The sequence below is a fragment of the Coffea arabica genome, chromosome 1c (assembly GCF_036785885.1).
Source record: "Coffea arabica cultivar ET-39 chromosome 1c, Coffea Arabica ET-39 HiFi, whole genome shotgun sequence".
Taxonomy (NCBI): Eukaryota; Viridiplantae; Streptophyta; class Magnoliopsida; order Gentianales; family Rubiaceae; genus Coffea; species Coffea arabica.
In genome coordinates, this window is record NC_092310.1 from 48,941,801 (window position 1) to 48,965,257 (window position 23,457).

The 23,457-nt window shown below is 37.6% G+C and overlaps 4 protein-coding genes across 8 annotated transcripts; 3 read left to right on the forward strand and 1 right to left on the reverse strand.

The window, feature by feature from the left end:
* Positions 1–451: 451 nt before the first annotated feature.
* LOC113704539 (E3 ubiquitin-protein ligase RHF2A) lies at positions 452–8,696 on the forward strand. 5 transcript variants are annotated; one of them, XR_003451718.2, is made up of 10 exons: positions 453–751; positions 1,548–1,679; positions 1,775–1,821; positions 3,299–3,361; positions 3,473–3,581; positions 3,668–4,053; positions 4,205–4,312; positions 4,404–4,763; positions 6,936–7,030; positions 7,297–7,578. XR_003451718.2 is itself a non-coding variant. In XM_027226435.2 (9 exons), exons 2-8 carry the CDS (start codon positions 1,548–1,550, stop codon positions 4,717–4,719), a joined length of 1,161 nt encoding a protein of 386 aa, XP_027082236.2. In that variant the 5' UTR covers positions 452–825; the 3' UTR covers positions 4,720–4,763; positions 7,297–7,578. The 5 variants fall into 5 exon arrangements, 4 of the variants coding, with proteins under 4 accessions (XP_027082236.2, XP_071930991.1, XP_071930998.1 ...); XM_027226435.2 differs by lacking the exon at positions 6,936–7,030 and having other exon boundaries at positions 452–825; XM_072074890.1 differs by lacking the exons at positions 6,936–7,030; positions 7,297–7,578 and adding an exon at positions 8,018–8,696.
* Positions 8,697–10,593: 1,897 nt separating this feature from the next.
* On the forward strand, positions 10,594–14,849 carry LOC113725795 (putative late blight resistance protein homolog R1A-3). The gene is made up of 2 exons (XM_027249158.2): positions 10,594–14,216; positions 14,316–14,849. The coding sequence occupies exons 1-2, from the start codon at positions 10,906–10,908 to the stop codon at positions 14,641–14,643; spliced, it is 3,639 nt and encodes a 1,212-aa protein (XP_027104959.2). The 5' UTR covers positions 10,594–10,905; the 3' UTR covers positions 14,644–14,849.
* A 1,030-nt stretch (positions 14,850–15,879) lies between these two features.
* Positions 15,880–16,542, reverse strand: LOC113741699 (uncharacterized). The gene has a single exon (XM_027269293.1). It carries the CDS (start codon positions 16,540–16,542, stop codon positions 15,880–15,882), a length of 663 nt encoding a protein of 220 aa, XP_027125094.1.
* Positions 16,543–17,321: 779 nt separating this feature from the next.
* On the forward strand, positions 17,322–21,260 carry LOC140035152 (putative late blight resistance protein homolog R1B-23). Its single transcript, XM_072074919.1, has 2 exons — positions 17,322–20,507; positions 20,992–21,260. Exons 1-2 carry the CDS (start codon positions 17,589–17,591, stop codon positions 21,037–21,039), a joined length of 2,967 nt encoding a protein of 988 aa, XP_071931020.1. The 5' UTR covers positions 17,322–17,588; the 3' UTR covers positions 21,040–21,260.
* Positions 21,261–23,457: the final 2,197 nt, after the last annotated feature.

Here is a 23,457-nt window from a genome sequence, read left to right on the forward strand (position 1 = left end):
ATTATTGTAACTACGAAATAAAATATTGAAAGTGAAACAACTAACTTTTCTTCTAAATTAGTGAAAAGACACCAAATCCTCACCCTAATACGAGTGATTATTAACTAATCTATCGTATTTGACAGCAAACCTTACCTTAAAAGCCCATAAATAAGGCCAAATCCCAATCTCTAAATTACATTTGGACGGTGGAAAACACAGAATAATACAGCAAAGCAGAATCAGAATCTGTTTATCCATTAGCACAATCCTACTTTTTTTCAAATATCCAGCTTTCAACTTTTTCTTTTTGAAAAATTTTGAAAAAAGAAAAAAGAAACTTTTTCCCCCAAACTATATAGAAAATTCAAAGAGATGAGATATCTAAGCCACGTGTTGCAACATTGGCTAGCAGAAGACCGAGCTGCGGTCACCTCTTTGGCTCTCTCCTTAGTCCTTCCCTGCTAAGCTGGTCTGTGTGGGCTCAGTCATCAGTCATCAGTCACCACCGCCCGTAAGAAGAAGTGGTTAATCCCACTCCCCAAAAAAAAAAAAAAAGAAAAGGAAAAGTAAAAAGAAAAAGAAAAACCCATCAAGAATTCTACTGTAATTTCTACCAATAAATCATCCACAAGGGAGAGACTCTACAAAGTCTTCGTTCCCTTTTTCCTCTTCTTCTTATTCTTGCCTCCAAAATATATACCGTTCCCACTTCATTTAGATAATCTCATCATAATCTTTTAGGCCTGGTATATATCCCTCTTGAATAAAGGTAAAATTTTGAATCAGTATTTTGGGTTTTGATTAGTTTTGATCTGCCAGATTAGGTCACTTTTCTACTCTGAGGTGAGTTTTAAAATTTTTTTTGGGTGGAATTGGTGAATTCTAACCAGTTTGCTTAGTGGGCACTCGTTAAATAGCTTATTTCTGTGATTTTCCATTTCGATTTTTGGATTTATATCCTTTGCTGGTCTGGACTTGAGCTTTATATATTTATTCTTCTCTTTTTAAGCTGAACGAGTTCTTGTTTATGTGGGGTTTTTTATTTTCTGTTCTGGGTTTTGCCTGGAATTTGTATCACAGGGCTAGATTGTAAATTGATTACAATAAAGCTGCCTTTTTGTCCCATTTGCAGTCTTCTAGTTTGTGAATAATTGGCTGAAGAATGTTAGTTCACGTGAAAATACAGCCAGTTTCTCTTTTTCTTTTGTTTTTGGGAACCAATAGGCATTGGAACAAAGGAACCATACAAGCCTTCAATAAACTGCCACTTGTTCTTTTGGTAATCGAACCCTTTGCTTCATTTTGACTAGCAATTTTGTGAAGTTGGTATCTTTTAAAGTAGGGTTAGACCACCTTTGGTTTCTCTTAATTCAGTGAGGTGTTGTTTTTTGTGAGCTGCTATATTTGTCTGTGTAGACGAGACATTAATTTTTTTAGGCACTTATCTATTGTATGTCCAATACATTGTTGAGATTTTAATCTAATAGTAAGAAGGAAAAGTTTTTTGCAACCCGGGAGTTACTTTTTTAAGTAGTTTAATTCTAAAGATTGCAACTTTTTTGCAGATGGAAGAGGGTAAAGCACCCGAGAGTCATTTGACATCAGTGGCAGCTTTCGTGGAAGGTGGAATTCAGGATGCCTGTGATGATGCTTGCAGCATATGCCTTGAAGAATTTGTTGAAAGTGATCCTTCGACTGTATGTATATATTTATGAGGCATTTGCGTGCTCAATTGAAATTGTGATTGTAACTCTGTCCAACTAGGTGACGTTTGATTATGTTTCTGTTGCAGGTGACAAATTGCAAGCATGAATTTCATCTTCAATGTGTTCTTGAATGGTACTCTCTTAATCTGTTAAAGAAAAATCTTATCTTGAAGTTGGTTGCTTTTAATAACTTTAAAGATGTCTTCAACGCTCAAAAATCATACATTTTTATGGCAGACATGCTGTTTCTCTCATGTGAAGTAAATGATAATTATTTGTTGAACTTGAGGTCTTTTTTGGTTCTAATCATTATTGCATTAGTAAATAGACTGATAGCCTACCCTTCTGAACATTTGACCTTTCTATGTGTAAATGCTTCCTTAAACGGGATTTGATAGTATGCTTCTAAGGGTGTGATATGTTTGGGTCAAAGATGATGATGTTTCTCATTCTTTAACAATATGCATTTGTGGATTGACGGAAATGCAGCATTAACTGAAAGATATTTATTTTAAGCCTGAGGCTTCAGAATACTTTATGCTATTCTCTAATTCTGTGCTCTTTGTTTGGTAGTAATTTGAGGGGGATACCATCCTACATAATATGATGCCATCCATTAGAACTTATTATGTATTTTATTACTTAAGTGTTGCCATAAAACTGCTTCAGTCTTTTCACTGCCATGGCGTTTGATGAAGATAGATAATACTTCTCTTTTAGGATCATTTTTTGCTTTGGCATTGGTAGGAAATTGTTCTTTCTGTCTGTAAATATAGCAATTGGAGTACTTTAACTAAATTAATTGAGAAGTGAATAAAAATGCAGAGGCTGCCATCAGTCCTCTTAAGAAGTTTGTAATCAGCCATATTAAAAGTGGATTCCCCCTTTGTTTGTTTTTTTCCCCTGTTGCACAATACAAACTTGAGGAGCCAACATGGGGGAATAGATTAAGCAAGATATCTGGATATTGTGCACAGTAGAGCTTATTATGTAAAATTTCTGACATGTAGGAAAATGGATGCGTAGTCTACTCACATTCAAAGCGAGAAAGTACAGGGATTTTAGATGCATATGACCATCTCCTGCTAATGACAAAAGTAAAAGCCTCGCTAACCCTGTAATAGTGCCTATCCATTTAAAGACAATTCTCTCACTCTTTTCCACTTCCATTTCGTTTTTGGTCTTGTGGAAGGTTCTGATCTAAGTTGCTTGATCCTTTCTGCTTTGGTAATTTTTTTTGGAGAAAAGATTGATAAAAACTTTCCCTCAGATTCAAGGCTTTTTTCTCCTTTTTTGCTTTCTTTCATCTTTTTGGATTATGGCGGTTCTCTCATCATAATGTTTCTGAACATTGTTGTTAGTATATTTCTGTGTCCCGTGGTATTTTTCTGTGGTTTTTTTGTTTTACTGATTCTTTTCTCAAGTGATGGATGATCTACCTTTGAACTAGAACATTTTGTTCATTGATGTTTAAAGTTTCTCAAGTTGGTGGCAACCTAATATTGACCTTCTTTTTGGTAGAAGCTCATACTTTGCCTAGATTCGTGCCTCATGATTGACATAGAAAATGTGGGCCAGGGTTAAGCATAATTAGTGACTATATCTTGTAGGTGTCAGAGAAGCTCCAAGTGCCCAATGTGTTGGCAGCCTATCAGTCTGAAGGACCCTGGCAGGTAAGTGCTCCCCTTCCATGGTCCTTTCTCTCAGTGAACCTACTATATATTTCTGCCCATCCTCCATATTTTGTTACCTGGATAGAAGCAGTCATATTTTCTTGTTGGCAGCCAGGAACTCCTTGATGCTGTAGAGCATGAAAGAAATATCCGGATGAATCCACCTAGGAACACCACTATATTTCATCATCCAACTTTGGGGGATTTTGAGTTGCAGCATGTTTGTACTTTTTCAACTGTGGCTCCCTTTTTGCTCAGTTATTAAAATTTTCTTTTATACATCTATTTTTCATTTTGAAATTCCAGTTACCAGTTAGTGCAACTGAATCCGAGCTTGAAGAACGTATTATTCAGCATTTAGCTGCTGCTGCTGCCATGGGAAGGGCTCGTCATATTGCTAGGAGGGAAGGCCAGAGGAGTAGGTCATCAGCTCAAGGCCGTCCTCACTTTCTTGTGTTCTCTACTAATCCTAATGCCCCTTCTACGACGGCTGCTGCTTCGCCTCCACCTCTACAGGGTGTTGGGGGGAATGAACCTGCAGCTATGATAGCTGGTTCAGCATCTCCATTGCTCGCCATAGGAGGAGATTCTACGCAATTAATTCCACCCACTTCTGGCCAAGCGGATCAAGTGCCTGCTCCAGCATCAGGATCAAGCCCTGTTGCTAATCAGCATGTGCAATTGACAAATAGGTAGTGATATTTACGTTGATTTTAAGTTTTTCCTTAGCCCATTAGCATGAGAATGTATGGCAATTGCTTTATTATATTTCAACTTGTATTCTAGATACGATTCTATCTTCTGCTTTTCTTTTTATTCTGATGTCAAATTATCTTCTTTTAGGAGGTCTCCTAATCAATCCTCCCCTGGCAGTCAGGACAGAGCTGGGCCATCAGATTTGCAGTCTTTCTCTGAATCGTTAAAATCGCGGTTTAGTGCAATGTCAATGAGGTAGAACAGAACGTTGCTATGTGCTACCGACAATTGCTAATTAGTTTCATAACAGTCTTTCAACTGATCTTTGCCAAATTCATTGTTAAAGGTACAAAGAGTCTATCACCAAGAGCACAAGAGGCTGGAAGGAGAGATTTTTCTCGAGAAACAGTACGACACAGGACCTTAGTTCTGAAGGTAGAAGAGAAAGTGATCCAGGTATTGCTACTGTGACGGACCTGATGGGTCATCTAGAAACCAGAGATAGTAGAAGAAATACTATTGCTTCTGTATCAAATAGTGAAGAGGATAGCCCAACTCCTGGTCTGGCTGACCAGCAGCAACATGTGGACATATCAGCTAACCAGTCTTCATCTGAGGATGGTAGTCAAGCTCCATGTGCTGCAAGTTCTGCTTCAAATTAAATGTTGATTGAGAAGAATATCTACCATTGCGCTTCATCTATGTGGTGAGTTTTTAATCTAATAGCCTGTGGTTTGACTTTGTACCTGTTCTACTCTCCTATTGGTTAGCTTGTTCTTTCCTATTGTTTTCTATTTTTTTGTTTATTTATACCTTTTTTCTTTTTTCTGAATGTCATTAGCAATCTTGGTGGAGGTTGATGTATTGGTGGTTTGATGGTGTTCTGAAGTAATATGCATTTTGCAGTATAGTTTATGATAAATTTGATAGGAAACAAGTTCAGAAGTTGTGGATAAAGCAATGTCTACAATACCAAGCAAGAGAAGCATGCCTGTGGTGTGTCTCTTGTTTACTAAGAGTATGTTGGAAACACAGTAGCGAATTTTGGTAGGACAGTGTAGGTTAATGGAATTCACACCATTCATTTTAAATTAGTTTCCTTGCGTGTTTAGGATTTTGTACATCAGATCGATACATGGAAACTGGTATAATTTGTGGATTCATGTTATTGTTCTATGTCATTTGATCATATAGGTTTGACTCCTTGTAATGGTGAAAGCCATTTGACTTAGATCATGGTGTCGCATTTATATATCAGGTCATTGCGGTGTCTATGTGTAGCTCCATAAGGACAAGTCTAAGATTGAACTGGAGTTCCTTGCATCTTTTTTTGGAGGGGAGGGCATTTTGGGGGGTTGGGGGGGAGGTGTAGTAGAGCTTATGGTCTATCTTGCTGGTTGCTCTCTCACCATTGAATGGTGCACTATCCCCATGAGAGGCTGGAATGGTCTTCTCCAATCAGTGGTTATATAAAAAACATGGAAATTTCCACCTGTCTAAAAGTTTATTTTTTTTTGAGCAGCTCTGTCTAAAAGTTGGAATGTGCTAAAGGCTTACGAACAGTCAATCCCTTGCAGTGAAAGTCTTAGGCCCCTAAATTGAAGGCCATGCACTTTGATTCTCAACAATTTTTTATTTTGATAAACTAAATTGCAGTTAGTAATTAGCCAAATGATGCAGGAATCAATGATTTTGAGATGATAAAATTATCTAATGAAATCTGATGGTAGATATAGTCTGGGTTCTGATCAGTGTTTATTGGACAACTGAACTGCCTGGATTTGGGCTGTCTAGGTGTTGCAAAAATATGGATAGCCGGAGTATGATGCATTGACATCGCCAGGGGTTTGCTTGAATTATGGATAGTCCTCCATTTTAAAGAGTTGTGTTGCATTCCCTTGATAAATTTGCTGGTAATGGTGTTAACCAAACAAAAGACCTGGACATAAATTAAGCACTCCAAAAGGGGTCCTAATTTTGTTTTTCTTCGTTTTCCCTTCTTACCTGATGACACAATTGCCACTGTCGGCTGCGCATGACAGCAGGCCTCCATGACTGCAACGTGCAACTTTTCCAAATCATTTACAAAAATTCCACAAAATTTGGTATCCAAGACTAGGAGACTGAAGAATAGACCAGCGAGAGTGATGAGGGAACAGATTGCAGAGCAGCTGCTGGTACCATGGAGAAGCAAAAATTGGTCAGTAGGGGAGAGAGGGAAGGGAAAGCAAGAGGAAACGGGGAGGAAGAGTCAAAGGAAGGGGAGCTGGTGAAGGGGTGGAGAGGGAGGGAGGAAGGACGAGCAGTGGATAAGATTGTGATTAGGAGGGAGAGAGAGCTGTGGGGTAAAGTTATTCTCCCCACCCCCTTTCTTGTTCTCTCTTTGTGGCTGCTGTACAGTCTTTGCCAATCTTTTTGATGCCATTACATTTTATTAACGGCGAGCATAGGTTATGTAAAGTCTTAAAGGGGGCTGGTTCAATTCTTCAAGCCTTTGAGGGGTTTATCTATAAATCCAATCAGACCTCAGGGGAGGTTAGTGCAAATTACTCTTAGTTTTATGTTTTACAGACGCCTCAGTTCTGTTTATATTCTTCCTATGCAGCTTTGGAAGGTTGTAACCTATGGAAATAGTTGCAGTCTGTAGACTGGCTACTTGAAGTTACAGATTCCTGATTTTTGTAGCTTGGTAAAAATTTTTCTGTGAATGATGTTCTATTTGTTTGGACATTGGTAAGGGCATAATCTTGTGAATTTTGTGTTCAGTGACCAGTGTCAGTTTTCCTCTCTCTCTCTCTCTCTCTCTCGCTCTCGTTCTCTCTCTGTGGCTGCTGTACAGTCTTTGCCAATCTTTTTGATGCCATTACATTTTATCAAGGGCAAGCATAAATGTGTGAAGCCTTAATGGAGGCTGGTTCAGTTCTTCAAGCCTTTGAGGGGTTTATCTTTTAATCCAATCAGACCTCAAGGGAGGTCAGTGCAATTTACTCTTAGTTTTGTGTTTTGCAGAGGCCTTAGTTGTGTTTATATACTTCCTATGCAACTTTGGAGGTTGTAACCTGTGAAAACAGTTGCAGTCTGCAGACTGGTTACTTGAAGTTAACAGATTCCTGACTTCTGCAGCTTGATAGAAACTTTTCTGTGAATGATGCTCAATTTATATGGACATTTGTATGGAAGCATTTTCCTGCGCCAGTCGAGGTTAAATTTAGTCATAATCTTGTGAATTTTGTATCCAGTGTCAGGTGTAGAAGCATTTTCATGCATCAATGGAGGCCTGGTTATGCTTACCCGTCATGACAAAGTATCTAGTACTGGTCAAAAGTGCATTGATTGATTCTGATACGATGAAATAAGTAAAGGGCAGAGCTCTTGAACCTTGTAATTAGAATATATGACAGTAGCTGTAAATTGATTGACGTCTAAGTCAAATGAAGATACGGTTGGTATCTTATTATGCTTGGTGAACTGATGTAAAAGATTTTGTTATGAATTATACAAGCTTTAGAAAGCCTTGCTTATTGCTGTCTTTGGTAGTTAAATGTTTTGCATCTATGTCCCAAGAATATCCGTTGTTTTATTCCTGCCAAAGTGAGCTTGTTTCCTTTACTTTCCCGTCATTTAAACTTCGAGTGAGTTTTTTTCTTTTTGGTTGAATTGATACCTGTCATTTGGCTTAATTGTAATGATTTAACACTCAGTTTTAGAGTAGTGTTGGTTTTAGTTTTGAAACTTCATTCTTGCATCAAATGGACGCCCAGAAGACGTTAGCCAGTGACCAAAACTTAGGATTACTTTACAGTTTAACGAGTATTGATGACTGAATGTTGCATGCAAGTTGTAAGAACAGATATTTTGATCTTGCTCCTGAGTCTGTTCGATAAGTAGAACACAGTTGTATGGTTCTGATAAATTCATCAACCTAGTTTGGCAATTAATCTCTCTCTTCTTGGAACCTAGGTAGGTTAAGCACAAGTGCACATGACCTTGCATAATCTGTATCCAAGAATGTGCATTTCTGGAGCTAAGAGCAGGAGAGAATGATATAGTACTACATCTTACCTCATTAAACAACGGCTGGCTGCCGGGCCTATGGTTAGTGATTTACTACTGGTTCTTATTATACCTGAAGTCCAGAGTGCTGCTTCGCCAGGGTGAAGAAGTCCACAATACCACCAGCAAATTGGTCCTTCACATCACATCCCGTTTTCATCAGAAGAAAATGAGTGTCAGAAAGATGGAACCAAAAAACCAAGGGGGTGATTATTAGGTGCATTTTCTCTCGAGCGTTTAGCTAGCCATGATTTCCCTGATTGTTTGACATGGCTGCCTGAATCGGCGGATTTGTTTCATTCTGCTCATAATTTCACTAAGAAAAAGAAGGGGTTGACCAAAATATTCATAGAAGTAAGCACCCAAAAACAGCAGCATAGGATAGGATACCTCCTAGTTCCCGTTCAACCGAAGTTCAAAGTTTTTCTGCGAAAAAAGAAGGAAAACAATTGATTTTCAGCAGCATAGAATACTTACTGCAGTTCTTGTTCAACTGAAGTTCAAAAGTTTATTGGGGTCGAATTTAATAACTATGCTATTATGTACAAATTGGATTGAATTAATAGAAACACCCTATGTTTTTGCATATTACCATACCACTTTTCTAATGTTTTAGAATATTCACATTACTCATTTGTGGTTTTATGCAAAGTAAAAAGTGAGCGAAAAGTGCATCTCTGTATCTAGGTACCATCCTAAGATGCATATGGTAAAATTATAATATAATATCCACTTGATTCCATGTAATTTAACATAAATATCTATTCAGTTCTCATTTGGTTAATACTAGCATTTCAACTAATAGGAAATTGCTTTTCGTCAAGTTTGCCCTTTATATAAAATTATGTGGGGTTATTTGGAAACTTCAAAATGTTAAGAGAGTCATTTGGTAGTATGCGAAACCACATGGGAGTAGTTGGTTATTTAGCCTAAAAAGTTTTGGTTTTTGGCAGCCAACCTCCCGCATTGACAATTTCCCTAATGGTTTAATATAATAGCATCGCGGAAAGCGCAAAGAAGAAGGATGGAGACAAGTGATAGTGCAATCAAACTGTAAAGCAGTGATTGTGGGAGTAGAAATTTACGGTATTGTTGGTTTGCGCCTTATTTATATCCTATTTACATACATTGATTTTCTTACATTATCAATATATTTTTTAATCATCTTTTTATCTCACATACATCATACCAAAAAAGTATTATAGTTTTTTTTTTAAAAAAAAATTATCCCAAATAATCTTCTATCCAAAAAGTGCATAACATTTAGGGTTTATTTAATAATATAAAAAAATGTTGAAACTAAACTTTTTCAGATATTCAAATATTCTGAATATTTGATAAATGAAAATCCATCTGCTGAACTTGTGTATATTTTTTGAGTACAAGAATGTTAACTGATTGCTTAATTTTGATAAGAATCAATAGAATTATTTCAATTACCTTATCTTATCTCCTGAATCTATTATTATTTATTAATTATATTCAAAATTTTTATCTAATTTAACAACTTGATATTCTTTATCTAATGGTTTTCTATTTCTCTTTTCTCCCTTTTTAATGACTTTCACATCTTCTCTATACTCCTCATATAATATATTTCATTTTTATATTAATTTGATTTAAAAATAAATATTGTCATTTTCATACCTAACAATTTTATACTAATTAAATCACAGGTTCTATTTATTTTTTGGATGAAAAGATATAAGGGCAAAATTATCAAATTTAACTTACTAAGCATTCAGTTATAAAATGTTTATCAAATAGTATCAATAGATTTAGCAGTAAAATTCAGGTATTCATATATTTCTTTTTAGTGCTTAAAATTCAGCAAAGTAATTGTTTCAATATTCAGATTTCAGAATGCATATTCAATTTTATCAAACGGAACCTTAAGCAAATAAAATTTTTTGTTCTTTATTTTTAAATATTAATTTTGTATTCTTTATAAATTTAAATAAGCAAAATTTGGTCCTAACTTAAAATTTTAATTGCTTTTTAGTTGAAATTGCAAAGTGATCCACATGCTGTCATTTTTATGTATAAAAAGGTCGGATCCTGCTTTTTTTTTTTTTTTTTTCTTGTTTAGTGACAAAGATTAATATTTGGATCCAATTTCACCTTTTAAAGAAAAATGAATATGATATAAGTCAAATCCTACTTCTGAGGGGACAAAAATGAATAATGGATCCAGTCATTTGTTTTTATAATGAATCAAGTCATTTGTCTTAAAACAATGACCGTGTGTGAATTATTTGATAAATTTAGAATAAGAAGTGATTCAAAACTTAGATTGAGACTAAATTTTAAACGATTTGCCCTTTTGCAAATGTTCCTTTTTCTTTTATCAAAAGAGGAGGGTTTGATTCCATTTGAATTGCAATTTTTTGAAGTTTTTGTAAAAAATATACTGATTTAATACATGCGAAAAAAAAAGATGAATGAAAAATGTAAAAAATTTATGGTAGAAAACTCCACTCGAAACGCCACCCTGCTGTGTTGCGCGTAAAAGCGACCTTTCCCCTGCGGCCACGGAAGAAAGGAGCCAGGCAGTCGCTCTGCAGTTGCCCTTGTGTACCCAACAAAAAAATAAAAAAAAGAAGAAGATAGAAGATAGAGATCTTCTTGTTCCATTCATTCATTGTAGGAAGGGGTTTACCGAAATATTGAGAGAGGAACCGCTTAATTTTCAGCAGCGTAGATTAGTTCCTGGAGTTCGTGTTGGCTGAAGTTGAAAAAAAGGAGGCAAGGTTTCGAGTGTCTTCCATTGCTGCAGAGGATAGAAGGAATCAAAGATGGGCTGTGCTTCGGTTAATAGAGTCTTAAATGCTCTAGAGCATGTGGCAAAAGATCTGGACGTAGAATCTCATCTGTGGGCGGGGCTGAGGACGGATCTAAGACTTGTGAGAACATTTGTTTTGTGTGCTCGGAAGTACTGGAGGAGCAGCAATCGTTTGATCAGTTGGGAATCTCTTGGATCTTTCATGCGCAGCATATTTCTCTACTTTAAATCTGATGAAAATGCATGTCTTGGATCTCTGTTGCATAGCCTTGAAGATGCAGTTAACCGATTAGGAAGGGAGTTGGACTCCATTCGTCTTGGAGTAGAGGAACGATTCTATCCACGATCTCACATGAAAGCTTATTTTATTGGGATGGTGGAAGATTTTCGGGGAAGCTTGTGGTCTTTCACACAAAAAATCAACGAATCCTATTCCAACATCACTGCGTTGGGTTACTCCTTGCAATCCAGAGACGAACTTAGGGAATTCATTGACCTGCTGTTGGCAAATATGGAAGATCTTCTCGACTTGGGCAATGTCTACCTGGGAACTCTGATCTCATACATTAAAGAGAAGCTAGAATTCTTCAAACGATTCATTCTCTTTGCAGAATTGAAAGGGTTTCAGCACGGGCAGTTGAAGGTTCTCTTGACTCATTTGGAACTTGTGGCAGTCAATGCAGCAGCAAGCGTCTTTTTCATTTCCACAGGTCGCAAAAGGGATGTGACCGTGCGTGGCGAAATGAAAACAAAGATTTCTGGGGTGCTGGCAAAAGTCATGTCTGTTGAACCCCAGATGCTTGAGAGTTACATCAAAGTCTTGACAGCTACAGACTGGAAAAGATCATCCAACATTCTGGCGACGAACAGACGTCTATTGGAGCACCATGTTTTTTTTCTCCTGGACAGTCTTGATAAACTACTATGTCGTGATGCTGTGTTGATTATCAATTTTGAGGAGCAAATACCACTGCTCTATAAGGGACTAAGATTCTTGAAAACCATTCTTATGAAGTACCCGGAGAAGTTTGATGGGCTTCATGAAAAGGTGAAGGATCTCATTCGAGCTGCGGTCAACGAAGCAGGAATCATAATTTGCCTAATTTTTTTGCACGTCTTGAAAGAAGGCTTGGCCAAGGAATTTGATTTGGCACTTCTCAACTTCGTGGGAAAGATTAAGCTTGTAAAAGTAGTTACATCGACATTCATCTTTCCAAGAAACAATGAGCTTGGTTTTATGGATTTTCTCCTAGAAAATCTGAAAGAGCTGCCGAGTTGTGAGGTTGGTTCAATTGCTTTTGCAAAGGATCAAATTCAAACTATCCGAGAAGATCTTGCATCATTAAGATCTTTGATGGAGATCAGTGTGGACCAGAGCAACCAAGCCCTTCGGAGACGTGTCATGGAGGCGGCGCATAAGACACAGCTGACGGTTAAATCCTTGTTCATTGGAGACATTCCAGATTTTAGGTCTCCAATCATATTTGATTCCATCAGGGAAGAACTTAAAGAGATTAATCTTTCTAAGATGGAAGCCATGAACATTTGTGACAATAAGTATAGATTGGAAGCCCATAGTGTGAGCAGGACAACCAACAAAGTTCGGGTGAGGCTGGAAGATGAAGCCACAATAATTCACAAACTTACAAGAGGACAAAAGCAGTTGGGGTTTGTTTCCATTGTTGGTATGCCTGGAATAGGTAAGACGACTTTGGCCCAAAATGTTTATGATGATCCTTCAATTAGATGCGTTTTTCATATCCGTGCATGGTGTGCTGTTTCTCAGCTCTATCAGCATAAAGATGTGCTGCTTCAGATTTTGAGTTGTATTGATCCTGACCTTTTTGAGGATCAGCTACAAAGAAAAAAACACCACTCTGGTGATGAATATTCAAAGAAGAATGAAGATGAGTTGGAAGAAAAACTAAAGCAACGTTTGATGAAAATTAGGTATCTCATTGTTCTTGATGATGTGTGGAGTAGTGAGGCTTGGAATGCGTTGGAAAGATCTTTCCCAGATAATGCCAATGGAAGTAGAATCCTCTTAACCAGTCGACTTCCTATGGTGGCTTTGGAAATCAACCAGAATGTTACAATTCACCATCTTCAACGACTCACTGATAAGGAGAGTTGGGAATTACTGCAGAAGAAGCTACCTGAAGAAAAAGGCTTTCCTTTAGCGCACAGTGATCTAGGGATGCAGATAGCCAGACATTGTCAGGGTTTACCTCTCACGATTGTTACGGTAGCTGGAATTCTTGCTAGATTGGAGAAAGATGATGGTTGGATAGAGGTCGCGGAAAGACTAAGCTTAAGTGCTGTTTGTGCTACAGATCAGTGCATGGATGTATTAGAGCTGAGTTACCAGCATTTACCTGAATATCTAAAGCCATGCTTTCTCTACTTCGCAGCATTTCCCGAAGACAGAGAGATTCCCTCTTGGAGGTTAATGAGTTTATGGATCGCTGAAGGATTTGTCCAGGAAAGTGAGATAAAGAGCTTGGAGGATGTAGCTGAGGAGTACATATATGAACTGACAAGCAGAAGCTTGGTTATGGTTTCCAAAGAAAGATCCCTAGGTGGTGTTAGAACTTGCCGCATTCATGATTTGTTGCACGAGTTTTGTTTGGTAAAAGCCCAGAAAGAAAATTTTCTGCAGTTTTTACATGGAGATGATAAACTTTTCACCTTTGATGAGCCACGCAATCTGCAAAGGTTATGCATTTTTTCAGGGCAGGATATTTTTGCGGACTCAAGGCTATGCTCAACCCGTGTGAACTCTCTGATGTTCTATGCTCAGGAGGATGAGATGCTCCGAAGTGGTTTTCCTAAATTCCTATTTCTCTTTTTCAAGCGTCTGAGAGTATTGGACTTGAGACAATTTTGTCTACATGGTGAACTTCCAAGCGAGATAGAGTTGCTTTCTGAGCTGAGGTACTTGGCAATTCATCTTTCAGCCAACTCCATCCCTTCATCAGTAGGCAATCTCTCACATTTAGAAACTTTTATCGTCCAAGCAGACGGAAATGTCCTACTGCCAGATACTATATGGAATTTGAAGAAATTGAGGCGACTAGACGCAAGAAATGGTTTTACTTTTAACTGGGCTGAAGAGAACCTGGGGAGTTTACATAATTTAGACAGCATTTCTGTTCTGGTTCTTAGTTCAGTACAAAGCGAAAAGATATTGGAAAAATTCCCAAACATCCGCAGACTAAAATGCAGGCTCTTCAAATATGAGGAATATAATGGAGATTGTAATAAGATTGTGGCAATGGGCTTTCTGAGCCAATTGGAATCGCTCAAGCTAGATCACCCGAGAAGGTACCATCTTGAGTTTCGTTTTCAGTTGATGAATCTAAAGAAGTTGAGTCTGTCATATTTCCATTGGAGTGAAATTCCAATGATTGGGAAACTGTGCAGTCTTGAGGTGATCAAATTAGATCGTGAAGTCTCTCCGCAGGGCACATGGGACATGGAAGGATTTGAGTTTCCTCAGCTCAAATACTTGAAACTGGAACGGTTGCGTATATCTCGATGGAAATGCTCATCTGATCAGTTCCCGCGTCTACGGAAATTAGTCTTGGTTCAATGCTGGAGACTGAAAGAAGTCCCTTCTTGTTTTGGGGAAGTTTCAACTCTTGAAACGATTGAGGTGCACGGCTGTTCAGATTCGGTTGTAAATTCACTTTGGGAGATTGAGGAAGAGCAAAAAGACTCTGGAAATGAGGATTTCCAGATTTTTGTTTGAGGAAGAACCAATTTGCAATCTGCTTGTGTGTTTTGATCATCACAGACTGTTTCATAGGTTGGCCCAGATTTAGGTAGAGGTAACCAACATGATTACCATGTATTTTGCTCTTATATTTGATAGCGAAGACTTGTACATTTTTTTCTCCACAATGATGTGCTCAAAATCCCCTAATAGTAATAATATCGCATGAGGTGTATTTGACATGGCAAGGTTTATTTAACAGGATATGGAATATCATTGCAACACAAGATTCCATACTTTATGTAAAATTGCAATTTTACCATTTAAAGGATAATGTACGTTAACCTTCCTCAACTTTTGTATCACTGTGAAAAATTTTTGTGATTTCTAATACTTACTTGCAGTTTTCTTCTTCCGTTATTCTTTTCATTTAGATAACCCTCTGTTTTTTGAAGCACAAAGAATCCGTTATTTTAAAATCAACTGATTTTGAAATCAATAGTGGAGGTGAGTCGAGTCTGGTTTACCTGATCTTGGATTGTCCCCCGCATACGAGTCGAGTGAGAAGCAGTTTGAGTTAAGACTCAATTTGACCTCGGTCAACACCGAATTCGAGTCGATCAAGTCGAGCTCGAATTCAAATTTGAGTTCAAAGATACTCAATTTGTTAGCTTGTGAGTCGGTTCGATTACATATATACATATATATATATATATACACACACACATATATATATATATATATTTATTTTAATAATGAAATTATATATAAATTTCTAATATTTTATTATCTGTTAAAAAAATTTACTATTTTATCCATTTTTTAGCTTGAGCTCGACTCAGCTAAAATTTGAGGTTAATCTCTAAGTCGAACATATTGCGAGCTTGTCGAGTTCGAGCTCGAATTCGAGTTTAGTAAAATCAAATCGAGAATGAACTCGATTAGATTAAAATTCGATTTGATTTGATTCGTTTACAACCCTATTGCACGTGCATTATTGGCATTCGCAAGAGAACCAAAAATCAAATCCCTGTATATCTTGTACACTGGCTCTGGTGTATATATATTTTTTAGCATATGTGAAGCGACAGCAAAATAGTTTACTATTCTATTCTCTGCAAGAAGTGTACAGCATTTGGTCCTATCTTTTTTCCAACAAACGTTAACAGCTTTTTATATATTAACTTGATATTACAAAATTTAATAACAAAAGGGGACTGCCCTCATTTCCTTTCTTGCTAATTCTAGCAGCTATACTGGGAAATCACATTCTTATTCTATGTCCTGGACTAGCTGTACTGCAAATTGAGCTAGTTCATGGCTGCATCTATTTTCTGCTCTATGCACAAAAGAAAAGCTACAGCTTTGAAACCATTGCCTTAACTCCTGAATATCTTCCAAAACAGTTGCAATATTGTAGTTATTTACATTGCGTGTGTTGATTTGATCCACCACTGATTTGCAGTCTGTGCAGACCTCTATTTTGGTCCACCCTGCATCTTTGGCCATCACTAATGCATTTCTTATAGCTAGTGCTTCCACCATGCTGGCTTCACTCTTTCTTTGATGTACTATCCCTTTTGCCTTCACAATTTCTCCTATCCAGTTCCTTGCTATTATGCCTTGCCTCGTTCTTATCATTCTTGCAGATATTACTGCATCAATATGCAACTTGATGACTCCTTCCTTTGATGTTTTCCTCCTGCTTTGTTGTTGTTGTTGTTGTGACATAGCAGCATTGCCTGGTTCTTCCCTTTCAGTTTCCTTTGTCAGTTCATACTCTATCCATTCTTCTTGTGCCTTCTTCACAATCTTGTTTGAGGTTGGATTGATTCTTTCAAACACCTCTTTGTTCCGAGCTTTCCAGATTTGCCATAATATGCTGATTGTGATGTTGATCCTGTATTGGCCATGGTCCATTGAGCTTGCATGCATTACTATTTCCCACCATTTCCACAAGTTGTGTTGTTGCTCTTTTATTCCCTCTCATTTGCACAAAAGAAAAACATATGTTCTATAGTTTCAAATTCTTCTCCATAGCAATCACATCTTCCATCTCCCTTTCCAGCACCATGATTCTTATGTATTTAGCTTTCATTACCTTGCTTACTAACAAATTTGGAGGTGTTCTGAATCTCCAAATTTTTTTTTTTTGGCAAGGCTGTGTTGAAAGCCACTAAATTCCTAAATCCCAATCCTCCTTTTCCTTTTACTTCAGAGATTCTCTTCTTGCTTGTCCAGTGTACAGTGTTTTCCTTTTCTCCGTTACCCCACCAAAATCTAGCATTTGGTCCCCCATCCACCGGTTAAAAAAGCATCAAGACATGGAAATGTAGTGCTCCGATCACCTCAAGAAAAGTAAAGCTTGATTGATGCATTGCAGAATTGTAATTACTTCCTCCATTCCGATTATTTAGTTACATTTTGAGAATTTAACTTTTTAAAAATAGTGATCTGAAATCTGAATGTGATGTTTGTATTTTTTTTAATTTAAATTTTATAAATTTAAAATTTAAAGTTTAAATTTGAATGGATAGCATCCAGATGATTAAGAAGAAGAAGAGTTATATTGAAAAAAAAAATTAAAATATATTTTGATTTTTTTTTAACATGATAATTTTTTTAAAACGTTTTAAAATAAAAAATATGACACTCTTGATTAACGCGGTGAATGTTAGTTACTAAAATTATTTAACGGAGTCCATTTTGGGCGTGGAATCTTTAGCAATAACCGGAACTTGCGAAAGCCGGCTACTTTGTCCATTCTGGGAGTATTAAGTTACTACAATAATTTCAGTTCATTGCAAATGCCGGAACTTGCGGATCTTTTTCCAAACTTTATCTCCTTTCTAATGGAATTTGACTGAATACTCCAGTGGCAGAGTGGAATAGTCAGCATTAGCTTTAGCTGTTCAAGTTTTCATTTCAGTTTTCTCTATTCCTGCTGAAGAGCTGAGGGATCTGATCTGAAAGAGACAGAGATGGCCTCTGATATCATAGCTACAGTCTTGCTTGATCTAGAGTTGCTGGTGAAAGATTTTGGTGTAGAATATTTCAGGGTGTTGGACCTGAAGGCGGAGTTGAGACTTCTGAGGACCCTCTTTTGGTGTGCAAGAGAGTGGAACTACGATCTGTATTCCAAACCTGGTAACAACAATAATCTGGCATCTTTCTTGACTAGCCTTGAACCTGCAGTAGAGGAAAAGATTCTGGACTTGTATAATGATTGTCTTAGTGAAGAAAGATTCCGCGAACTGGGTTTGAATTCCCATTTGATCGGCCTGAAACAGGAACAGTTCTTCCCCTCGGAACAGGGAACGTACTCGTATGGTCGTTCTTGTATGGGAGAAGAAGTATTCAGCTATGATCAGGGTTTCATGGGGATGGGCAGCGATGCCTCTTTCAATCTCTTGAAGGGAAAAGATAAGTACTCTTATGGTCTCGGAGGAGAGGAGGTCTGGACTTTCGATTGGGAGTCCAAGTTTGATCACAAGGTTGGCGAAATAAGAACCACTTGCATCTACAATTCGAAGCAAGAAATCAGCCGATCCTATATCAATTTGTTGGATTACTACAATTCATTGCAAAACCATTCCAGCTGGGGCCCAAATATTATGGAATTCATCGACTTCCTGCTAGTGAATATAGAGGATGTCCAAACTTGGGTAAGAGTTGATGATCAAGATGTGCGAGATTTACTCGAAGCCCTCAAAGAGAAGGTGGCTTTCTCGAAGAACTTCATTCGCTTTGCAGAATGGCGAGGCTTTGAGTATGGGCAGTTGGAAGTTCTCTTCATGCGTTTACAAGTTGTGGCTATCGATGCAGCAGCAAGAGTCTTCCACATGTGGGCATTTTACCCATATGATTATAAAGAAGCACGGGATAATAAAATGCGGTTGATCTTTTCTGAGCTGCTACAAAAGATGGAGGCTGTTGATCCACAAATCCGTGAGACATACATCCAAGTCTTGCTATCTGGATCGCCACATGCTCGAACATTGGAGATAGAAGAGCATATACTAGGGGATTTTGTTGATTCTCTCCTATATCGGATTTGGGAAGGACTGACGCACAGTATTACTTGTGTGGTTTCTTTGGAGGATCAAATGCCAATTCTCTATGAGGGGCTCAGATTCTTGAGAACCATTCTCAAGAAGTACTTTGAGAAGTTGCCTAACAAAGTTAAGGATCTCATTCGAGCTGCTGTCAGTGAGGCAGGGATCGTAATTTGCTCACTATTTGTGCAAGGATTGAAAGAAGGATTGGCCAAGGAAATGGATTCTGCACTTGTCAACCTGCTGGGAAAGATTAAGCTTATCAAGGTAGTAACATCAGCACTTATCTTTCCTAAGACTGATGAGCTTGGCTTTATGAACTTTTTTCTACAAAATCTCAAAGATTTGCCAAGTTGTAAGGTTGATTCAAATGTTTTTGCAAGCAATGAAATTCAGACAGTACTAGATGATCTTATATCCTTGAGATCCTTGTTGGAGAATAATCTGGAAGAACGTAATCAGGATGAAAAGCTTCAAGCTCTTTCCCGTCATGCTGTAGAGGTGGCGTACAAAGCACAACTTATGATTCAATCCTTAGTGGTCGGAAATGATCCTGATTATTCTCCAATGATATTTGGTCCACTCACAGAAGAAATTAATTTTATTAAGATGGAGGCCTTGAAGCTTGGTGACAATAGGTGTAGCATGGCATCCCAAAAACCTATCAGGTCTTCCGATGCTTTGCCATCACAGGGTAGAACACCAGCAATCAACAAAGCTGTGGTGAGTTTGAATGATGAGGCAAAGAAGATAATTGATCAACTTGTAAGAGGATCAAAACAGTTGGGTATCATTTCTGTTGTAGGTATGCCAGGACTAGGTAAGACTACTTTGGCCAGAAGTGTTTTTAATGATCCTTCAGTTACACGCACATTTCATAGTCATGCATGGTGCATTGTTTCTCAAGTATATACAAAGAAAGATTTGGTTCTTCAGATTTTGGGATGGATTGTTCCTGAACTTTCTGATCAATATCTGAACAAGAGTGAAGTCGATTTGGAGGAAGAGCTCAAAAAGCGTTTAATGAAAAATAAGTATCTCATTGTTTTGGATGATGTCTGGGATGCTGACGCATGGAGTGGGTTGGAAAGATCGCTGCCCAATGATGCCAATGGAAGCAGGATCCTCTTAACAAGTAGACATCCTGAAGTAGCCAAAAAAATTAATCCTAACTGTGAGCCTCACCCCCTTCGCCAACTCACTGATGATGAGAGCTGGGAACTGTTACAAAAGAGGCTATCTTGCAGGGATAGCTATGATGAGAAACTAGGGAGGGAAATAGCAAAAAATTGTAAGGGATTACCCCTCACAGTAGTCATCGTAGCTGGAATTCTTTCAAATTCAGGGCAGGATGGTTGGGAAGAGATTGCAGGAAGGCTAAGCTTAAATACTCTTCCTATCACAGAACAGTGCATGGACATAATAAAGTTGAGTTACAGAAACTTACCTGATTATCTGAAACCATCCTTTCTTTACTTCGGTGCATTTCCAGTAGGCCAAGAGATTCCTTTTGGGAAGCTGATGAGATTATGGATCGCCGAAGGATTTGTTCAAAAAAGTGATGGAAAGAGCTTAGAAGATGTGGCCGGGGACTACGTCAATGATCTGATTGGCAGAAGCTTGGTTATGATCTCCAAAGAAAGATCCTTAGGAGGCATTAAATCCTGTCGTGTTCATGATCTGTTGCATGAGTTTTGTGTGGTAACAGCCAAAAAGGAGAAATTTTTGTCTTTGGTAAGTGGGTATGATGAGCTTCTCACCTTCAATGGGCAGTGTAATCAGCAACGGTTGTGCGTGTATTCTCTCCAAGAACATTTTGAGAGGTCAAGGATATTTTGTCCCAGTGTACGTTCTATACTATTCTTTCCTCTTGATAATGCGTATGGACCGAAGCATTGTCGTCTCTTATTCAATCTGTGCATCTTCAAACTTCTTAATGTGTTGAATTTGGAGCAAATCCATCTAGGATTTTGTTTTCCAAGTGAAACGCTATTGCTTGTTGAGTTGAGGTACTTGGCAGCTCAGGGTGAATTCGATTCGATCCCATCATCAATATCGAACCTCTCAAATTTAGAAACTCTTCTTGTCAAAAGTGATAGTACAGCTGTATTGCCAGATACTATCTGGAATATGCAGAAATTAAGACATCTGCATGGTGGTTTTAGCTTGCTTGGGTCTAGTTTGGCCACAGAAAACCTTGAAATGTCCTGTGTCTTACACAATTTAGAGACCTTTTCTGTGCTTAGGCTTTCTTTTGGGCAAAGCATTGAAAAGATACTGAGGAAGTTGCCAAACATCCGCAGACTAAAATGCACACTCTTTGAATCAGGGAAATCTACTGGGGATTGCAACAGGACCGTGGCAGTGCAGTTTTTGAGTCGACTACAATCACTCCACCTGTCCTCATCATTTGGAAGAGTAAAGTGTCATAGCGAGCTTCATTTTCCCTCCAACCTAAGGAAGCTGTCTCTGTCATACTTGCATTCGAGTATAATTCCAGAACTGAGAGATCTACCCAATCTTGAGGTACTCAAACTACTTTCCATCCACTGTGAGGAGAATACTTGGGACATGGAAGAAGAATGGGAACTCCCAAAACTCAGATTCTTGAAGTTAGGCTCCTTGGACATTGTGAGATGGACCAGCACGAGCGATCATTTCCCCTGTCTTGAGAAATTAGTGCTGCAGCAATGTCGCAAACTAGAAGAGATCCCTTCTTGCTTAGAGGTTATTGAACCTCTAGAAATGATTGAGGTGCGTCACTGCCCAGTCTTGGATAGAAGTTTACTTTTGAAGATTGAGGAGGAACAGAACAGCTCAGGAAATTATGATTTCAAGATCTTTATCTTCCAGTGATATGAGACCATGGATGTTCCGTTCAGAAGCAAGAATTCGCCCTCACATGTCAAATAACATGTCAAGTGGTTGAATCTATTTATGTTTTTCATTGTTGACAGAGATTTGGATATGAAATCAATGTACTAATTAATAAATGAAGTTGTGATGACCACCTGTTACCAAGTTTAGTTCTTGTTTGAAGAAGGATGCTTTGTGCTAATAAATGCATGACTGTAGTGGATTTTTGTGAATAAAGAATATTGCTGAGTGTTTCATCCATTAGCTTCTGTGTTTCACTTCAGTACCTGGCAATGGTTTCAGCTTAGGATATTCTTTGTTTCTTCATTTTCTTGCTACTTCTGATACTTTGAATTCGTTTTCTGTGCCTTCTGTAATGAAAGTGCAGTCCCAGTGGAATTCTTCTATTGCTAGTGGTTTGACAATGAAGTTTTGAAATTGCTATTTCTGCTGGCCTTTCCTCATTTGCTCCAACAATTTCTCTTATGTTTGTCTGGATTTCTTTGTCCACACCACAATTTTCTCCTTCGTTTGTCTATATTTTGAAGTTCATTTCTCCAGAAGATGGACTAAAGTTGCAGAGCGAAATTTTTGGAATTGATCAAACTAGGAAGTGCTCATATGAAAGGCAAAAAATTGAATAAAAAAAGGGGTAATTTGAAGCAAAAACAATGAGACCAAACATTAGAGAAAAAGCATTTCCAAAGCAATAGTGAGTTGCTAATTAAACTTGCCAAAGTTTTTGACCAAGTATCCCAATACGTTTTACCACAATGATAAAGTGAAGATAAGAAAAAAAAAAGTTTATAACTTTACCATTTAGGGTGACACAATTTAGAACATAAAAGTTATCCTTTTAGGTTGCAACTTTGAATTGTAAATGAGATACCAAAAAGTTACCACAAATTGAAAAAAAAAAGAAAAAAGAAAAAGAAAACCATCCATAAAAAAATGTGATTCAGACGCAATTCCTTCATTATTTCTTCATTGTGGCAGAATTTGACCAGATGTACAAAGTTTATCAAGTATAAAAATAATTACACAAAACGTAGAATCAATTTCGTGATGATTAATTTTCATTGCATTTTGCCATAATTTTCAACCCTTCTTCAGTTATGCTTCCCAAATTCCCAGATTCCTCTTGCATATTTAGAGCCAATTCAGGATTGCGGTAATTTATAAGAAAGTAGTTTATTTAATAGAATTTTTACAAAAAGTACTTAATAAATACTTATTTCTAGTGTTTGAGAGCATATTTGTATGATAATTTTTTTTGTAAATAATGCTTGTACTATAATTTGCTGGCTTTTTACTCATGAATTGGAACAAGGGTCAGCCGTGGAAATGGAGCTTGTGCTCTTTGCTTGGCTCGAAAAAGTTAAGCTTTTGACGCCCAAAATTGCAGACAAGTACCCATTAACGTCAGAATTTGACATTCCCAAGACAAATGAGCTGGGCTTTATCGATTATCTCCTTGAAAATATGAAGGAACTACTAAGCTGCAAGGTTGAATCAATTGCTTTTGCAAAGGATCAGATTATATGTCACTTCAAAAATTTATTAAATTATGAAATAAACTGCATCAAACGGAGCTCAATTTCATGTGTATCTATTTTGTTCTCCGATTTCTGAATTTTACGAAATCAGAGTTATATATCTCTCAGTTTCATCTGTAATAATGCCATCTTTCTTTTTATTTTTTTGTACAAAAGAAAAATGAAATGAAAGAAAAAAAATTATTACACTCACTTGTTGATAAGGGTGGCAATGGGGCGGAGGTGGGGCGGAGGACATCTCCCCCAACCCCCGCCCCCGTCCCGTCCCCCGCCCTTGGCCTCCCCTGCGGGGCACTTGTGGAGTTAAAAAAATTTTATTATATAATTTCATTATAATTAAATTTGAGCAAATAATCAAGTACTAAAATATCTACACATCACCA